Source organism: Nycticebus coucang, chromosome 9 (assembly GCF_027406575.1).
Source record: "Nycticebus coucang isolate mNycCou1 chromosome 9, mNycCou1.pri, whole genome shotgun sequence".
NCBI lineage: Eukaryota > Metazoa > Chordata > Mammalia > Primates > Lorisidae > Nycticebus > Nycticebus coucang.
In genome coordinates, this window is record NC_069788.1 from 47624808 (window position 1) to 47637952 (window position 13145).

The 13145-nt window shown below is 48.2% G+C and overlaps 2 protein-coding genes across 3 annotated transcripts; one reads left to right on the plus strand and one right to left on the minus strand.

Annotated features, from left to right (window-relative positions):
* Positions 1-2835: 2835 nt before the first annotated feature.
* On the minus strand, positions 2836-5206 carry HSPA1A (heat shock protein family A (Hsp70) member 1A). Its single transcript, XM_053601391.1, has one exon. The coding sequence runs from the start codon at positions 5052-5054 to the stop codon at positions 3129-3131; it is 1926 nt and encodes a 641-aa protein (XP_053457366.1). The 5' UTR covers positions 5055-5206; the 3' UTR covers positions 2836-3128.
* A 119-nt stretch (positions 5207-5325) lies between these two features.
* LOC128593411 (heat shock 70 kDa protein 1-like) lies at positions 5326-12075 on the plus strand. 2 transcript variants are annotated; one of them, XM_053601390.1, is made up of 2 exons: positions 5326-5486; positions 9809-12075. In XM_053601390.1, exon 2 carries the CDS (start codon positions 9822-9824, stop codon positions 11745-11747), a length of 1926 nt encoding a protein of 641 aa, XP_053457365.1. In that variant the 5' UTR covers positions 5326-5486; positions 9809-9821; the 3' UTR covers positions 11748-12075. The 2 variants fall into 2 exon arrangements, with proteins under 2 accessions (XP_053457365.1, XP_053457364.1); XM_053601389.1 differs by lacking the exon at positions 5326-5486 and adding an exon at positions 5757-5893.
* Positions 12076-13145: the final 1070 nt, after the last annotated feature.

The following is a 13145-nucleotide window of genomic DNA, read 5'->3' on the forward strand; positions in this document are numbered from 1 at the left end:
AGAGAATCGCTTAAGCCCAAGAGTTGGAGGTTGCTGTGAGCTGTGATACCATGGCACTCTACGGGGCAACATAGTGAAACTCTGTCTCAAAAAAAAAAAACCTTAAGGCTCAGCACCTGTAGCTCAGCGCCTAGGGCCACATACACTGGAGCTGGTGGGTTCGAATCCAGCCTGGGCCTGCCAAACGATGACAACTACAACCAAAAAAAATATCCAGGTGTTATGGCAGGCACCTGTAGTCCCAGCTACATGGAAGGCTGAGACAAGAGAATTGCTTAAGCCCAAGAGTTTGAGGTTGCTGTGAGCTGTGATGCTGTAGCACTCTACCCAGGGTGACAGCTTGAGACTCTGTCTCAACAACCCCCCCCCAAAAAAAAACCACTTAAGTAATTTTACTTAAACTAGTAACTTAATAAACTTCCTCACATGTTCACTTGTGAACATCAATAATACCCTAATGAAGTGTCAGTACAGTGCCTGGTACAACAGACCCCTCAAATATAGGTCCTTGGTCTATTATTGAGCCACCATTTTTTTTCTTTTCTTTTCTTTCTTTCTTTCTTTTTTTTTTGAGACAGAGTCTCACTATGTCACCTTAGGTAGAGTGCCATAGTGTCACAGCTCACAGCAACCTCAAACTATTGGACTTAAGTGATTCTCTTGCCTCAGCCTCCCAAGTAGCTGGGACTACAGGTGCCAGCCACATCGCCCGGCTATTTTTTTGTTGTAGTTGTCACTGTTGTTTAGTAGGCCCTGGCTGGGTTCAAACCTGCCAACTTGGTGTATGTGGCCAGCGCCCTAACCATTGAGCTATGAGCACCGAGCCTGAGCCACCATTTTCTTAAGTGACTCCTCCTAAGGTGCTCACAGGGGTAATTAAAATGTAGCATTTCTGTTTCAGCATCCTTTCAGAAATAACTTTAGGCTGGATGTGGTGGCTCACATCTGTAATCCTAGCAGTTTGGGAGGCAAAATTGGAAGGATTGAGACCATGAGTTCATGAACAGACTGGGCAAGGTACCCCATCTCTACAAAAAATTAAAAATTATTTATGTGCCTATAGGTCCAGCTACTTGGAAGGCTGAGGCAAGAGAATCACTTAAGCCCAAGAGTTTGAGGTTGCTGTGAGCTGTGATGCCACAGCACTCTACCCAGGGCGACAGCTTGGGACTCTGTCTCAAAAAAGAAAAATTATTTGTTATGGCACATCTGTAGTCCCAGCTACTGAGGCAGGATTGCTTGACACTGCCTCCCAAGTTTAAGGTTGCATTGAGCCATAATGCTATAAGGACGACACTACACTTTAACCAGGGAAACAGAGCAAGACCCTGTCTCAGGAAAAAAAAAAAAGATAAGAAAGTAAGGCCAGGCACATTGGCTAATGCCTGTAATCCTAGCACTCTGGAAGGCCGAGGTGGGTGGATGGTTTGAGCTCACAAGTTCCAGACCAGCCTGAGCAAAAGCCAGACCCTGTCTCTACTGAAAGCAAAACTGAGGCAAGAGGATCACTTAAGCCCAAGAGTTGGAGGTTGCTGTGAGCTATGACACCACAGCACTCTACCCAGGGCGACAGCTTGAGACTCTGTCTCAGGAAAAAAGAAAAAAAAAAAAGAAAAGAAAAATAACTACTTCAGGGGAGGCATTAAGCCAAATACTTCCTTACTAGGAAAAAATAAAAATAAAGGGCGGCGCCTGCGGCTCAGTGAGTAGGGCACCGGCCCCATATGCCGAGGGTGGCGGGTTCAAACCCAGCCCCGGCCAAACTGCAACAAAAAAATAGCCCGGCGTTGTGGCGGGCACCTGTAGTCCCAGCTGCTTGGGAGGCTGAGGCGAGAGAATCGCGTAAGCCCAAGAGTTAGAGGTTGCTGTGAGCTGTGTGACGCCATGGCACTCTACTGAGGGCGGTACAGTGAGACTCTGTCTCTACAAAAAAACCCCAAAAAACTGGAGTTGAGTAACTCCTAAAAAAAATAAATAAATAAAAATAAAAAAATGAGTAACTAAAGATCACAGTAAAGACACTTGTGCATAACTCAGTATGTCAGTGCATGTACCCCCATCTTTTCACTGTCAATTTACGATTCTTTTCAGTCTATTTTTAATCTAGATTAATATCAAGTTTCTGAATATTTCACGTGCTTAAGAGTAAGCAGCATCCCCCTCACACCTAATGCCTCTCCTTTTGCCCATGTCTCGCAACACCGTTCACTGCCTAGCTCCTTTTGAGACCACTATTACACAGGTCTGCCCCCTCCCTCGTCCACCTTAAGGCTACCCACCCAGGTGTCTTTTTTTTTTTTTAAATAAAGACGTTAATTCCACTGCCAGGTGTTTTTAACTTTTTCTGGACCCACACATTCAACCCACTCAGCATAAAAAGGTCTCTCTCCCTCTCTCTCTTTTGAGACAGTCTCACTCTGTTGCTCAGGCTAGAGTGCCCTGGTGTCAGTCTAACTCACAACAACTTTGAACTTCCTGGTGGTTTTAAGTGATCCTCCTGCCTCAGCATCCCTAGTAGGTGGAACTACAGACACTCACCACAACCTCTTTCTAAGCTATTTTTAGCAGAGGTGGAGGTCTCTCACTCTTGCTCAGGGTCATCTCAAACACCTGAGCTCAAGAGTGCTAGGATTACAGGCAGAGCCACCTCCCCTGGCCAATAAACAGGCTTTTTAAAGAAAAAAAATTACCACCTAACACAAGCGCTCACAGAACAAAATATCCACACTTTTCAATCTCTGACCTTGAGGTAAGACTTAAGGCATGACTCCATTTTAAAGTTTATTTATTTCGAAGTAACCAGTAGTTAAAAATAAGGTCCGAGTAAGACATGACTCCATTTTAAAGTTTATTTATTTCGAAGTAGCCAGCAGTAAAAAAATAAGGTCCGAGTAAAGTGTATTACAAAAAAGAAAATAAACACAAGGTGGCAGTATGAATTCATCTCCACATTCAGAGACCGGGGTGGGGGTGGGGTGGGGTGGGGAGGTTCTCTCCAAACAAGGAAAAAAAACCTCAGTTCAATAATGCAACATGCAAAGACGAGAACCGAGGAAAGGGAGAAATAAGGAAATCCAAAGTCTCAAATTCCAACCATCTCTAAAATGTGTCAATCTTGGAAAAGTCTCCTAATCCACCTCCTCAATGGTGGGGCCAGACCCAGAGCCCCCCTTGGGGGCCTGAGCCCCGAAGCCGCCTGCCCCGGGACCACCCGTACCCTGGTACAGTCCGCTGATGATGGGGTTACACACCTGCTCCAGCTCCTTCCTCTTGTGCTCAAACTCGTCCTTCTCCGCCAGGCTGTTGGCGTCCAGCCAGGAGATAACCTCCTGACACTTGTCGAGCACCTTCTTCTTGTCCGCCTCGCTGATCTTGCCCTTGAGCCCCTCGTCTTCCACCGCGCTCTTCATGTTGAAAGCGTAGGACTCCAGGGCGTTCTTGGCAGACACCCTCTCGCGCTGCACCTCGTCTTCCGCCTTGTACTTCTCGGCCTCCTGCACCATGCGCTCGATCTCCTCCTTGCTCAGGCGGCCCTTGTCGTTGGTGATGGTGATCTTGTTGGCCTTGCCGGTGCTCTTGTCGGTGGCGGTGACGTTCAGGATGCCATTGGCGTCGATGTCAAAGGTCACCTCGATCTGGGGCACCCCCCTGGGGGCCGGAGGGATGCCGCTCAGCTCGAAGCGGCCCAGCAGGTTGTTGTCCCGCGTCATGGCTCTCTCGCCCTCGTACACCTGGATCAGCACCCCCGGCTGGTTGTCCGAGTACGTGGTGAAGATCTGCGTCTGCTTGGTGGGAATGGTGGAGTTGCGCTTGATCAGGGCGGTCATCACGCCGCCGGCCGTCTCCAGCCCTAGCGACAGGGGAGCCACGTCCAGCAGCAGCAGGTCCTGCACGTTCTCGGACTTGTCCCCCATCAGGATAGCTGCCTGCACCGCCGCCCCATACGCCACCGCCTCATCGGGGTTGATGCTCTTGTTGAGGTCGCGCCCGTTGAAGAAGTCCTGCAGCAGCTTCTGCACCTTGGGGATGCGCGTGGAGCCCCCTACCAGGACCAAGTCGTGGATCTGAGCCTTGTCCAGCTTGGCGTCCCGCAGAGCCTTCTCCACCGGCTCCAGGGTGCTTCGGAAGAGGTCCGAGCACAGCTCCTCGAACCTCGCCCTGGTGATGGACGTGTAGAAGTCGATGCCCTCAAACAGGGAGTCGATCTCCAGGCTGGCCTGGGTGCTGGACGACAGGGTCCGCTTGGCCCTCTCGCAGGCGGTGCGCAGCCGCCTCACCGCTCGCTTGTTCTGGCTGATGTCCTTCTTGTGCTTCCTCTTGAACTCCTCCACGAAGTGGTTCACCAGCCGGTTGTCGAAGTCCTCCCCGCCCAGGTGGGTGTCCCCGGCAGTGGCCTTCACCTCGAAGATACCGTCGTCGATCGTCAGGATGGACACGTCGAAGGTGCCCCCGCCCAGGTCAAAGATGAGCACGTTGCGCTCCCCCTTGCCGGTCCTGTCCAGGCCATAGGCGATGGCGGCAGCCGTGGGCTCGTTGATGATCCGCAGCACGTTGAGTCCCGCGATCACTCCCGCATCCTTGGTGGCCTGGCGCTGCGAGTCGTTGAAATAGGCCGGCACGGTGATCACCGCGTTGGTCACCGGGTAGCCCAGGTACGCCTCGGCGATCTCCTTCATCTTGGTCAGCACCATCGACGAGATCTCCTCGGGGTAGAACGCCTTGGCCTCCCCCTTGTAGGTCACCTGCACCTTGGGCTTGTCGCCGTCGTTGATCACCTGGAAAGGCCAGTGCTTCATGTCTGACTGCACCACCGGATCGCCGTACTTGCGGCCGATCAGCCGCTTGGCGTCAAACACCGTGTTCTGCGGGTTCAGCGCCACCTGGTTCTTGGCCGCATCGCCGATCAGCCGCTCGGTGTCGGTGAAGGCCACGTAGCTGGGGGTGGTGCGGTTGCCCTGGTCGTTGGCGATGATCTCCACCTTGCCGTGCTGGAACACACCCACGCACGAGTAGGTGGTGCCCAGGTCGATGCCGATGGCTGTGGCTCTGGCCATGCCGGTGCCTGTTCCCTGGGTTCTGGTCTGAGACTGAGAGAATCCGGGAGAGATCTGCGTGCGCGATCTGGCACAGGAGCTCGGTTTCTTCTGAAAGCCGGAGACTGGATGTGAAGGAGGCTTTAAGTCTGGCAGAGTCGCACCTAGAACACAACACCTCCTCTATCCTGCGCTCGGGTTGGGAATTCTTGTTTTGAGCGCGCAGCTGGGCTTTTATAGTCATCCTCCAGCTCCGCCTTTCCGGCGTTCAACCATTCACCAAGCTTGGTGGGGCTGCCAGGTCGGGAATATTCCAGGGGTTTCGCCTCTGGTCCTGCCCCCGGGCTTCCTGGGACCAATCAGCGACCAGGGCGCCGCCCCTCCTCAGAACTCTCCAGACTCTTCTGGAATTCGCTGGCGGGGACTGGTGCTTTCAGAGGAGAAGAGGCTATGGTGGGGCTGTTTGTTGACTGCATCGCCGGCACCACGCTGGCCGCCTGAGTAGTGTGTGAAATAGAATTGACAGGAAGAGTCTCACTAGGGTTGTCATTACAGGAGCTTGCTGTGCTTGCTTAGTTCTGGGACGCGGGGAGTATGAGTTGACGCAGTAGGGTGGGGTGGGTGCGTTTGTGTTGACATCGCGCCCCTGGTAGCGTTACAATGGCTACGCTGCCTCTGACCTCATGCGCCAGTTTGGAATCAGGATGAGTGGGCCGGACCTCGCTCAGAGTTGCAGGGCGGGGAGGGGTGGGGGGTGGGGGCACGCCGGCTGCTCAGTTTGGATCTTGACGGAGCCCCCACAATTAGGGGCTCCATATTCTGAACGTTTTCAAACTGGAGCGAAGGCGCCGGGAGAGTAGGTGAGCCAGTAGGGATCTGATTGGAAGGAGGTGTGAATCTGCAAAGCCCAGTAGACCCTCGCTTGAGAAAGTGCTGGAAAGTTCCCTGGTTTTAAGTCTGAGGTACAGGGGCACTGGCAGACCAGGAAAGAGGAATCACTTGAGGAAAGCCAAATTGGCTGGGATTGGTTAGAGTTGCTGGATTTAGGCTAGGGGTGGGAGTACATCCTAGGAATTTGGGGAGTGGGCGAGGCAGATCTCAAATCCTTTGTCTTTAATTTCAAAATATTAAGGGGGTACAAATGTTTTAGGTTGTATGTATGGGTCGCTTTTGTAATGTTTGAGTCCTGGCCTGTTACGTTATAATAGGTGTGCCTGTTACCCAAATTGTACCCTTTAAGTAGGTTTTTACTCCTCCCCTTTTCCCCAGATCCCCTCTGGTTGATTTCCACTGAGGTTTAATTTAATTTAATGTAGGTGAGGATTAGTGAGGATTAGCTCCTAAACCCTTCCTTCCTTCCTTCCTTTCTTTTTTAGACATAGTCTCACTCTGTTGCCCTGGTTAGAGTGCCATGGCGTCCTGACTCACAGCAACCTCAAACTCTCAAACTTTTGAACTAAAGAGATCCTTTTGCCTCTGCTTCCCAGGCAGCTGGGACTACAAGTGCCTGCCACAACACCTGGCTATTTTTTTTTTTTTTAATTTTTAATAGAATGGGGTCTCACTCTTACTCAGGCTGGTCTCCAACTTCTGAGCTCAGGCAATCCACCCACCTCAGACCCCTGGAGTACTAGTATTACAGACCAGCCCTAAACCCTTAATTTGCTCAATATGACTCCAGAAAACAGGGGTTTTATTCGGGAGAAAACAAAACTGCTATCTGGAGCACCCTACCTCCTATGAGAAAACTTTCCAGCACATGACTGGGTTCTTAGTAGCTATCTCAGATGGTCAGAATTTATTCCCCATGAATCCCTAATAAAGGGTGAAGTAGCCTAGGAAGGCAGCAAAACCCAAGTGTAGAGGCTAATATCTCTTTTGAGGGAAATCAGAATGTAAAATAACCTTAGTTCAGCAACAGACAGATAACAAGTGCACGATAAAAATATAGGCATAGGAACAGGACAGTTCAATCAGGTCCAATGAGAAATTGAAAACAATTTACACCCAGTTCCTTCCTACCTCCTTTGAGTGGCTGAAAATATTTTGTCAGTCATGTCCATAAAGCACTCTGCCATGAAAGTATGGTCTCAATATATTTGTATACCCATGTTCATGGAGCGATGTATAGGTAAGCAAAGTGTGGTATATACATATATTGAATATTAATCAGTCTAGAAAAGAAGGAAGTTGTGATACATGCTACAACATGGATGAAACTTGAGGACATGTTAAGTGAAATAAGCCAAGTTGCAAAAGACCAAATACTGTATAATTTCACTTATATGAGTTAACAAGAGTCAAATTCTAGCTGGGCGTTTTGGTGGGCACCTGTAGTCCCAGCTACTTGGGAGGCTGAGGCAAGAGAATCGCTTCAGCCCAAGAGTTTGAGGTTGCTGTGAGCTGTGACACCACAGCACTCTACCCAGGGTACAGCTTGAGACTCTGTCTCAAAAAAAATAAATAAAAACAGGTGGCACCTGTAGCTCAGTTGGTAGGGTGCTGGCCATATACAACAAGAATCAAATTCATTGAGATAGAAAAAAGAATGAAGGTTTCCAGGGACTTGGGGGAGGGAGTAATGGGGAATTATTTAATGAAGATAGCATTTTAGTTTTTCATCAGAGTTCTGGAAAATGCTTGGACACCATTGTGATTAAGTGTAGAGTTGTAGGTTGCTGTGAGCTATGACGGCACAGCACTCTACCCAGAGTAACAGCTTGAGACTCTGTCTCAAAGAAAAAAAAAATAGCCAAGTGTTATGGCAGATGCCTGTAGTCCCAGGTACTTGGGATGCTGAGGCAAGAGGATCACTTGTGCTCAAGTGTTTGAGGTTGCTGTGAGGTATGACACCAAGACCAAGGCACTCTACCAAAATTGACAAAGTAAGACTCTCTATAAAAAAAAAAATAAAAAATGGTTAAGATGGGCCAGGCATCACCAAGCCAGGCATGGTGGCTCAATCCTATGATCCTAGCACTCTGGGATGCCAAGGCAGGTGAATTCCTTGTGCTCAGGAGTTCAAGACCAGCCTGAGCAAAAGCAAGTCTCTGTCTCTACTAAAAATAGAAAAAACGTGCTCGGCATCCATAGCATAGTGGTTATGGCACCAGCCACGTACACCAAGGCTGGTAGGTTGGAACCAGCCCAGCAACGACAACAAAAAAAATAGCTGGGCGTTGTGGTGGGCACCTGTAGTGCCAGCTACTTGGGAGGCTGAGGCAAGAGAATCGCTTAACCCCGGGAGTTTGAGGTTGCTGTAAGCTGTGATGCCACTGCACTCTACTGAGGGCGAGATAGTGAGACTCTGTCTCAAAAAAAAAACAAAAAAGTAGCCAGGCATAGTGGTGCATGCCTTCCTGAGTAGACTCACCTACTCAGGAAGCTGATGCAAAAGGATTGCTCAAGCCCAAGAGTTTGAGGTTGCTGTGAGTTATGGTGATGCCATGGCACTCTACCTAGGGCACAGAGTGAGACTCTGTCTCAAAAAAAAAAAAATTGTTGGTATACAAAAAAAATCATGGTATACAAAATGTATTTTCTGTATTTTACCAAAATTAAAAATAAAAACTAATACCAGGTGAGGTAGCTAATGCCTATAATCCTGACACACTGCGAGGCTGAGGCAGGAGGATCACTTGAGCTCAAGAGTTCAAGACCAGCCTAAGCCAGACCAAGACCCTGTCTCTAAAAAATAGGTGGGTGTTGTAGTGGATGCCTATAGTCCCAGCTACTTGGGAGGCTGATGCAAGAGTTTGAGGTTGCTGTGAGCTATGACAACACAGCCCTCTACCGAGGGCAACAAAGTGAGACTGTTTCAAAAATAAATAAATAGACTTGGCACCTGTAGCTCAAGTGGCTAGGGCACCAGCCACATACAGCAGAGGTGGCGGGTTCAAATCCACCCTGGGCCCGCCAAACAATAATGACAACTACAATCAAAAAATAGCGGGGCAGGGCGGCGCCTGTGGCTCAGTGAGTGAGGCGCCGGCCCCATATACCGAGGGTGGCGGGTTCAAACCCAGCCCCGGACAAACTGCAACAAAAAAATAGCCAGACGTTGTGGCGGGCGCCTGTAGTCCCAGCTGCTCGGGAGGCTGAGGCAAGAGAATCGCGTAAGCCCAAGAGTTAGAGGTTGCTGTGAGCTGTGTGACACCACGGCACTCTACCCGAGGGCGGTACAGTGAGACTCTGCCTCTACAAAAAAAAAACAAAAAAATAGCGGGGCATTGTGGCAGGCACCTGTAGTCCCAGCTACTTGGAAGTCTGACACAAGAGACTCACTTAAGCCCAAGAGTTTGTGGTTGCTGTGAGCTGTGATGCCATGGCACTCTACCTAGGATGACAGCTTGAGACTCTCAAAAAAACAAAAAGAAAAGTTAAAATTAAAATTAATGGGCAGGTACCTTCCTTTTGAAAATATAATAAATTGGTTTGGTGCCCATAGCTCAGTGAGTAGGGTACTGGCCACATACACTGAGGTTGGTGGGTTTAAGCCCAGCCCAGGCCTGCTAAACAAAAGTGACAACTGCAACCAAAAAATAGTTGGGCATTGTGGTGGGTGCCTGTAGTCCCAGCTACTTGGGGGGAGAGGTAGGAGAATAGCTTAAGCCCAAGAGTTTGAGGTTGCTGTGAGCTGTGACATTACAGCACTCTACTGAGGGTGACATATTGAGACTGTCTCAAAAAAAAAAAGAAAAACGTAATAAACAAAAAAAATGAAAAACAACATTAAAAAGCAATCTGCCAAAATAATTCTCATTCTTTTTCCCTAGGCCCCGGAAAACCATGGCTGCTGCCAAGGGAATGGCCATAGGGATTGACTTGGGTACCACCTACTCCTGTGTGGGGGTATTCCAGCATGGCAAAGTGGAGATCATCGCCAATGACCAGGGCAACCGGACCACTCCCAGCTACGTGGCCTTCACAGATACAGAAAGGCTCATTGGAGATGCTGCCAAGAATCAGGTAGCCATGAATCCTCAGAACACTGTGTTTGATGCAAAACGTCTGATTGGCAGGAAATTTAATGATCCTGTTGTGCAGTCAGATATGAAACTTTGGCCTTTTCAAGTGATCAATGAAGGAGGCAAGCCCAAGGTGCTGGTATCTTACAAAGGAGAGAATAAAGCTTTCTACCCTGAGGAAATCTCTTCAATGGTACTGACTAAGATGAAGGAGACTGCTGAGGCCTTTTTGGGCCACCCTGTCAGCAATGCTGTGATCACAGTGCCAGCCTATTTCAATGACTCTCAACGCCAGGCCACCAAGGATGCAGGTGTGATTGCGGGACTTAATGTCCTAAGAATCATCAATGAACCCACAGCCGCTGCCATTGCTTATGGTTTAGATAAAGCAGGTCAGGGAGAGCGACATGTCCTGATCTTTGATCTGGGTGGAGGCACATTTGATGTGTCCATCCTGACCATAGATGATGGGATTTTTGAGGTAAAGGCCACAGCTGGCGACACCCACCTGGGTGGGGAGGACTTTGACAACAGGCTGGTGAGCCACTTCGTAGAGGAGTTCAAGAGGAAGCACAAGAAGGACATCAGCCAGAACAAGAGAGCCGTGAGGCGGCTGCGCACCGCCTGCGAGAGGGCCAAGCGGACCCTATCATCTAGCACCCAGGCCAACCTAGAAATTGATTCACTTTATGAAGGCATCGACTTCTACACATCTATCACCAGGGCCCGGTTTGAAGAGTTGTGTGCAGACCTATTTAGAGGCACCCTGGAGCCTGTGGAAAAAGCTCTTCGGGATGCCAAGATGGATAAATCTAAAATCCATGACATTGTTTTAGTAGGGGGCTCCACCCGCATCCCCAAGGTGCAGAGACTGCTTCAAGACTACTTCAATGGACGTGATCTCAACAAGAGCATCAACCCTGATGAGGCAGTAGCTTATGGGGCTGCAGTACAGGCAGCCATTTTGATGGGTGACAAGTCTGAGAAGGTACAAGACCTGCTTTTGTTGGATGTGGCTCCCTTGTCCCTAGGGTTAGAGACAGCTGGGGGTGTGATGACTGTCCTGATCAAGCGCAACTCCACTATTCCCACCAAGCAGACACAGATCTTTACCACATACTCAGATAACCAGCCTGGGGTATTGATCCAGGTGTATGAAGGCGAGAGGGCCATGACACGGGACAACAACCTTCTGGGGCGTTTTGATCTGACTGGAATCCCCCCAGCCCCCAGGGGGGTTCCTCAGATCGAAGTGACCTTTGACATTGATGCCAATGGTATTCTCAATGTCACAGCCATGGACAAGAGCACAGGCAAGGCCAACAAGATCACCATCACCAATGACAAGGGCCGTCTGACCAAGGAGGAGATCGAGCACATGGTTCTAGATGCTGAGAAATATAAAGCTGAAGATGAAGTCCAGAGGGAGAAAATCTCTGCAAAAAATGCCTTAGAATCCTATGCTTTTAACATGAAGAGTGCCGTGAGTGATGAAGGTCTGAAGGGCAAGATTAGTGAGTCTGATAAAAAGAAAATATTAGATAAATGCAATGAGGTCCTTTCATGGCTGGAGGCAAATCAACTGGCTGAGAAAGATGAGTTTGATCATAAGAGGAAGGAATTAGAGCAGGTGTGTAACCCTGTCATCACTAAACTCTATCAAGGAGGATGTACTGGGCCTACCTGTGGAACAGGATATACGCCTGGAAGGCCTGCTACAGGCCCTACCATTGAAGAAGTAGATTAATCTTTTCAGAAACCGGAGTGTTCTAGGGTGCCTCTAAGTGAATTTGTTCCCTTCATCTTCAAACATCATTATGATTCTGGAATTGACTGGACCTGAACCTAAGTTACTATCCCTTTGGGATTCTGATGGAGGAGTCTCATACACCATCTTTTCCCACTCCTCAATGTCCTGTTTCTCACTCTGGAATGGACTCTTAGGAGAACTAGGTCCCTTTTGGAACCATTTGATGAATTTCAATGTCTGTTACTTATTTCTGGCCACCCTAACTTTCTTCTTCCTGTATGGATGGTTATTTGTCACTCAGTAAATTTGTTCCTAAAGGAAATTACTTCTGGTATCTTTACACTGTGAGTGTACCTTGAAAAATAAGGAAAAGTAGAGTTCCTGTGGTCTCTGATTATGACTGATTAAACTGGTAAGGGGAAACTATTTGAATTTTTATGAGCTCATTGTTTCAAACAAGAAAGTAATGTTTGATCCTCAGGCACTTTAGCCCAGATGGAGTTAACTATACAGGATGTCCCAAAGGTCACCCATAAAGTCACCATACTAGGGAAAATGAGAAATTGTAGTGAAACGTGCCTTTATTTACAAAATAATCATTTTACAAAGAAGTGGTCAACACATAGAGAATATTTTGTAAATTTTTTTTTTTTAGGGACAGAGTCTCACTTTATTGCCCTCGGTAGAGTGCCGTGGTATGACACAGTTCACAGCAACCTCCAATTCCGGGGCTGAGGCCTCAGCCTCCTGAGTAGCCAGGACTACAGATGGCCTGCTACAACGTCCAGCTATTTTTTTTGTTGTTGTTGTTGCCGTTTGGCCAGGGCTGGGTTCGAACCCGCCACCCTCGGTATAGGAACCGGTGCCCTACTCACTGAGCCACATGCACCACCCATTTTGTAAATATTTTATAATGACTGTTTTATAAATATAGATACATTTAGCTATAATTTATATATATTTCTCTTTCAATGTAGGCCACTTTTTATGGACGATCTTTGGGACACCGTGAAGTTACTGCTTATAATCAATTATAGGTTGGTTTAGGTGTTTAGGGTAGAGATGGGATTTAAAATTCCTGCTGGAGGTTCTGACGTCACAGGTGGGGGTCCAGGATTTAGTGTCTGTGTACTCACAGAGTATATTATCACATCCGTTGCATATAGAGAATATTTCTATTACAAACTCCTGACAAATGAGTACTTTTATGCAAGATGAGAAATGGAGAATCTATGGTCTCATTCCAGTAAAAAATTTTCATTTATTGTATTATAATAACATATATAGGGGGCCAAAAAATGTATACATATTTTAAGAAAATAAAAACCTGTATTAAAATTGTAATAATATATACTGATAACAAAAGATGAATACGTGGCTTGGCGTCCGTGGCAC

Coding starts and splice junctions, on each gene's coding strand:
- HSPA1A (XM_053601391.1), bottom strand. CDS start 5,054: ATGGCCAGAGCCACAGCCATCGGCATCGACCTGGGCACCACCTACTCG.
- LOC128593411 (XM_053601390.1), top strand. CDS start 9,822: ATGGCTGCTGCCAAGGGAATGGCCATAGGGATTGACTTGGGTACCACC.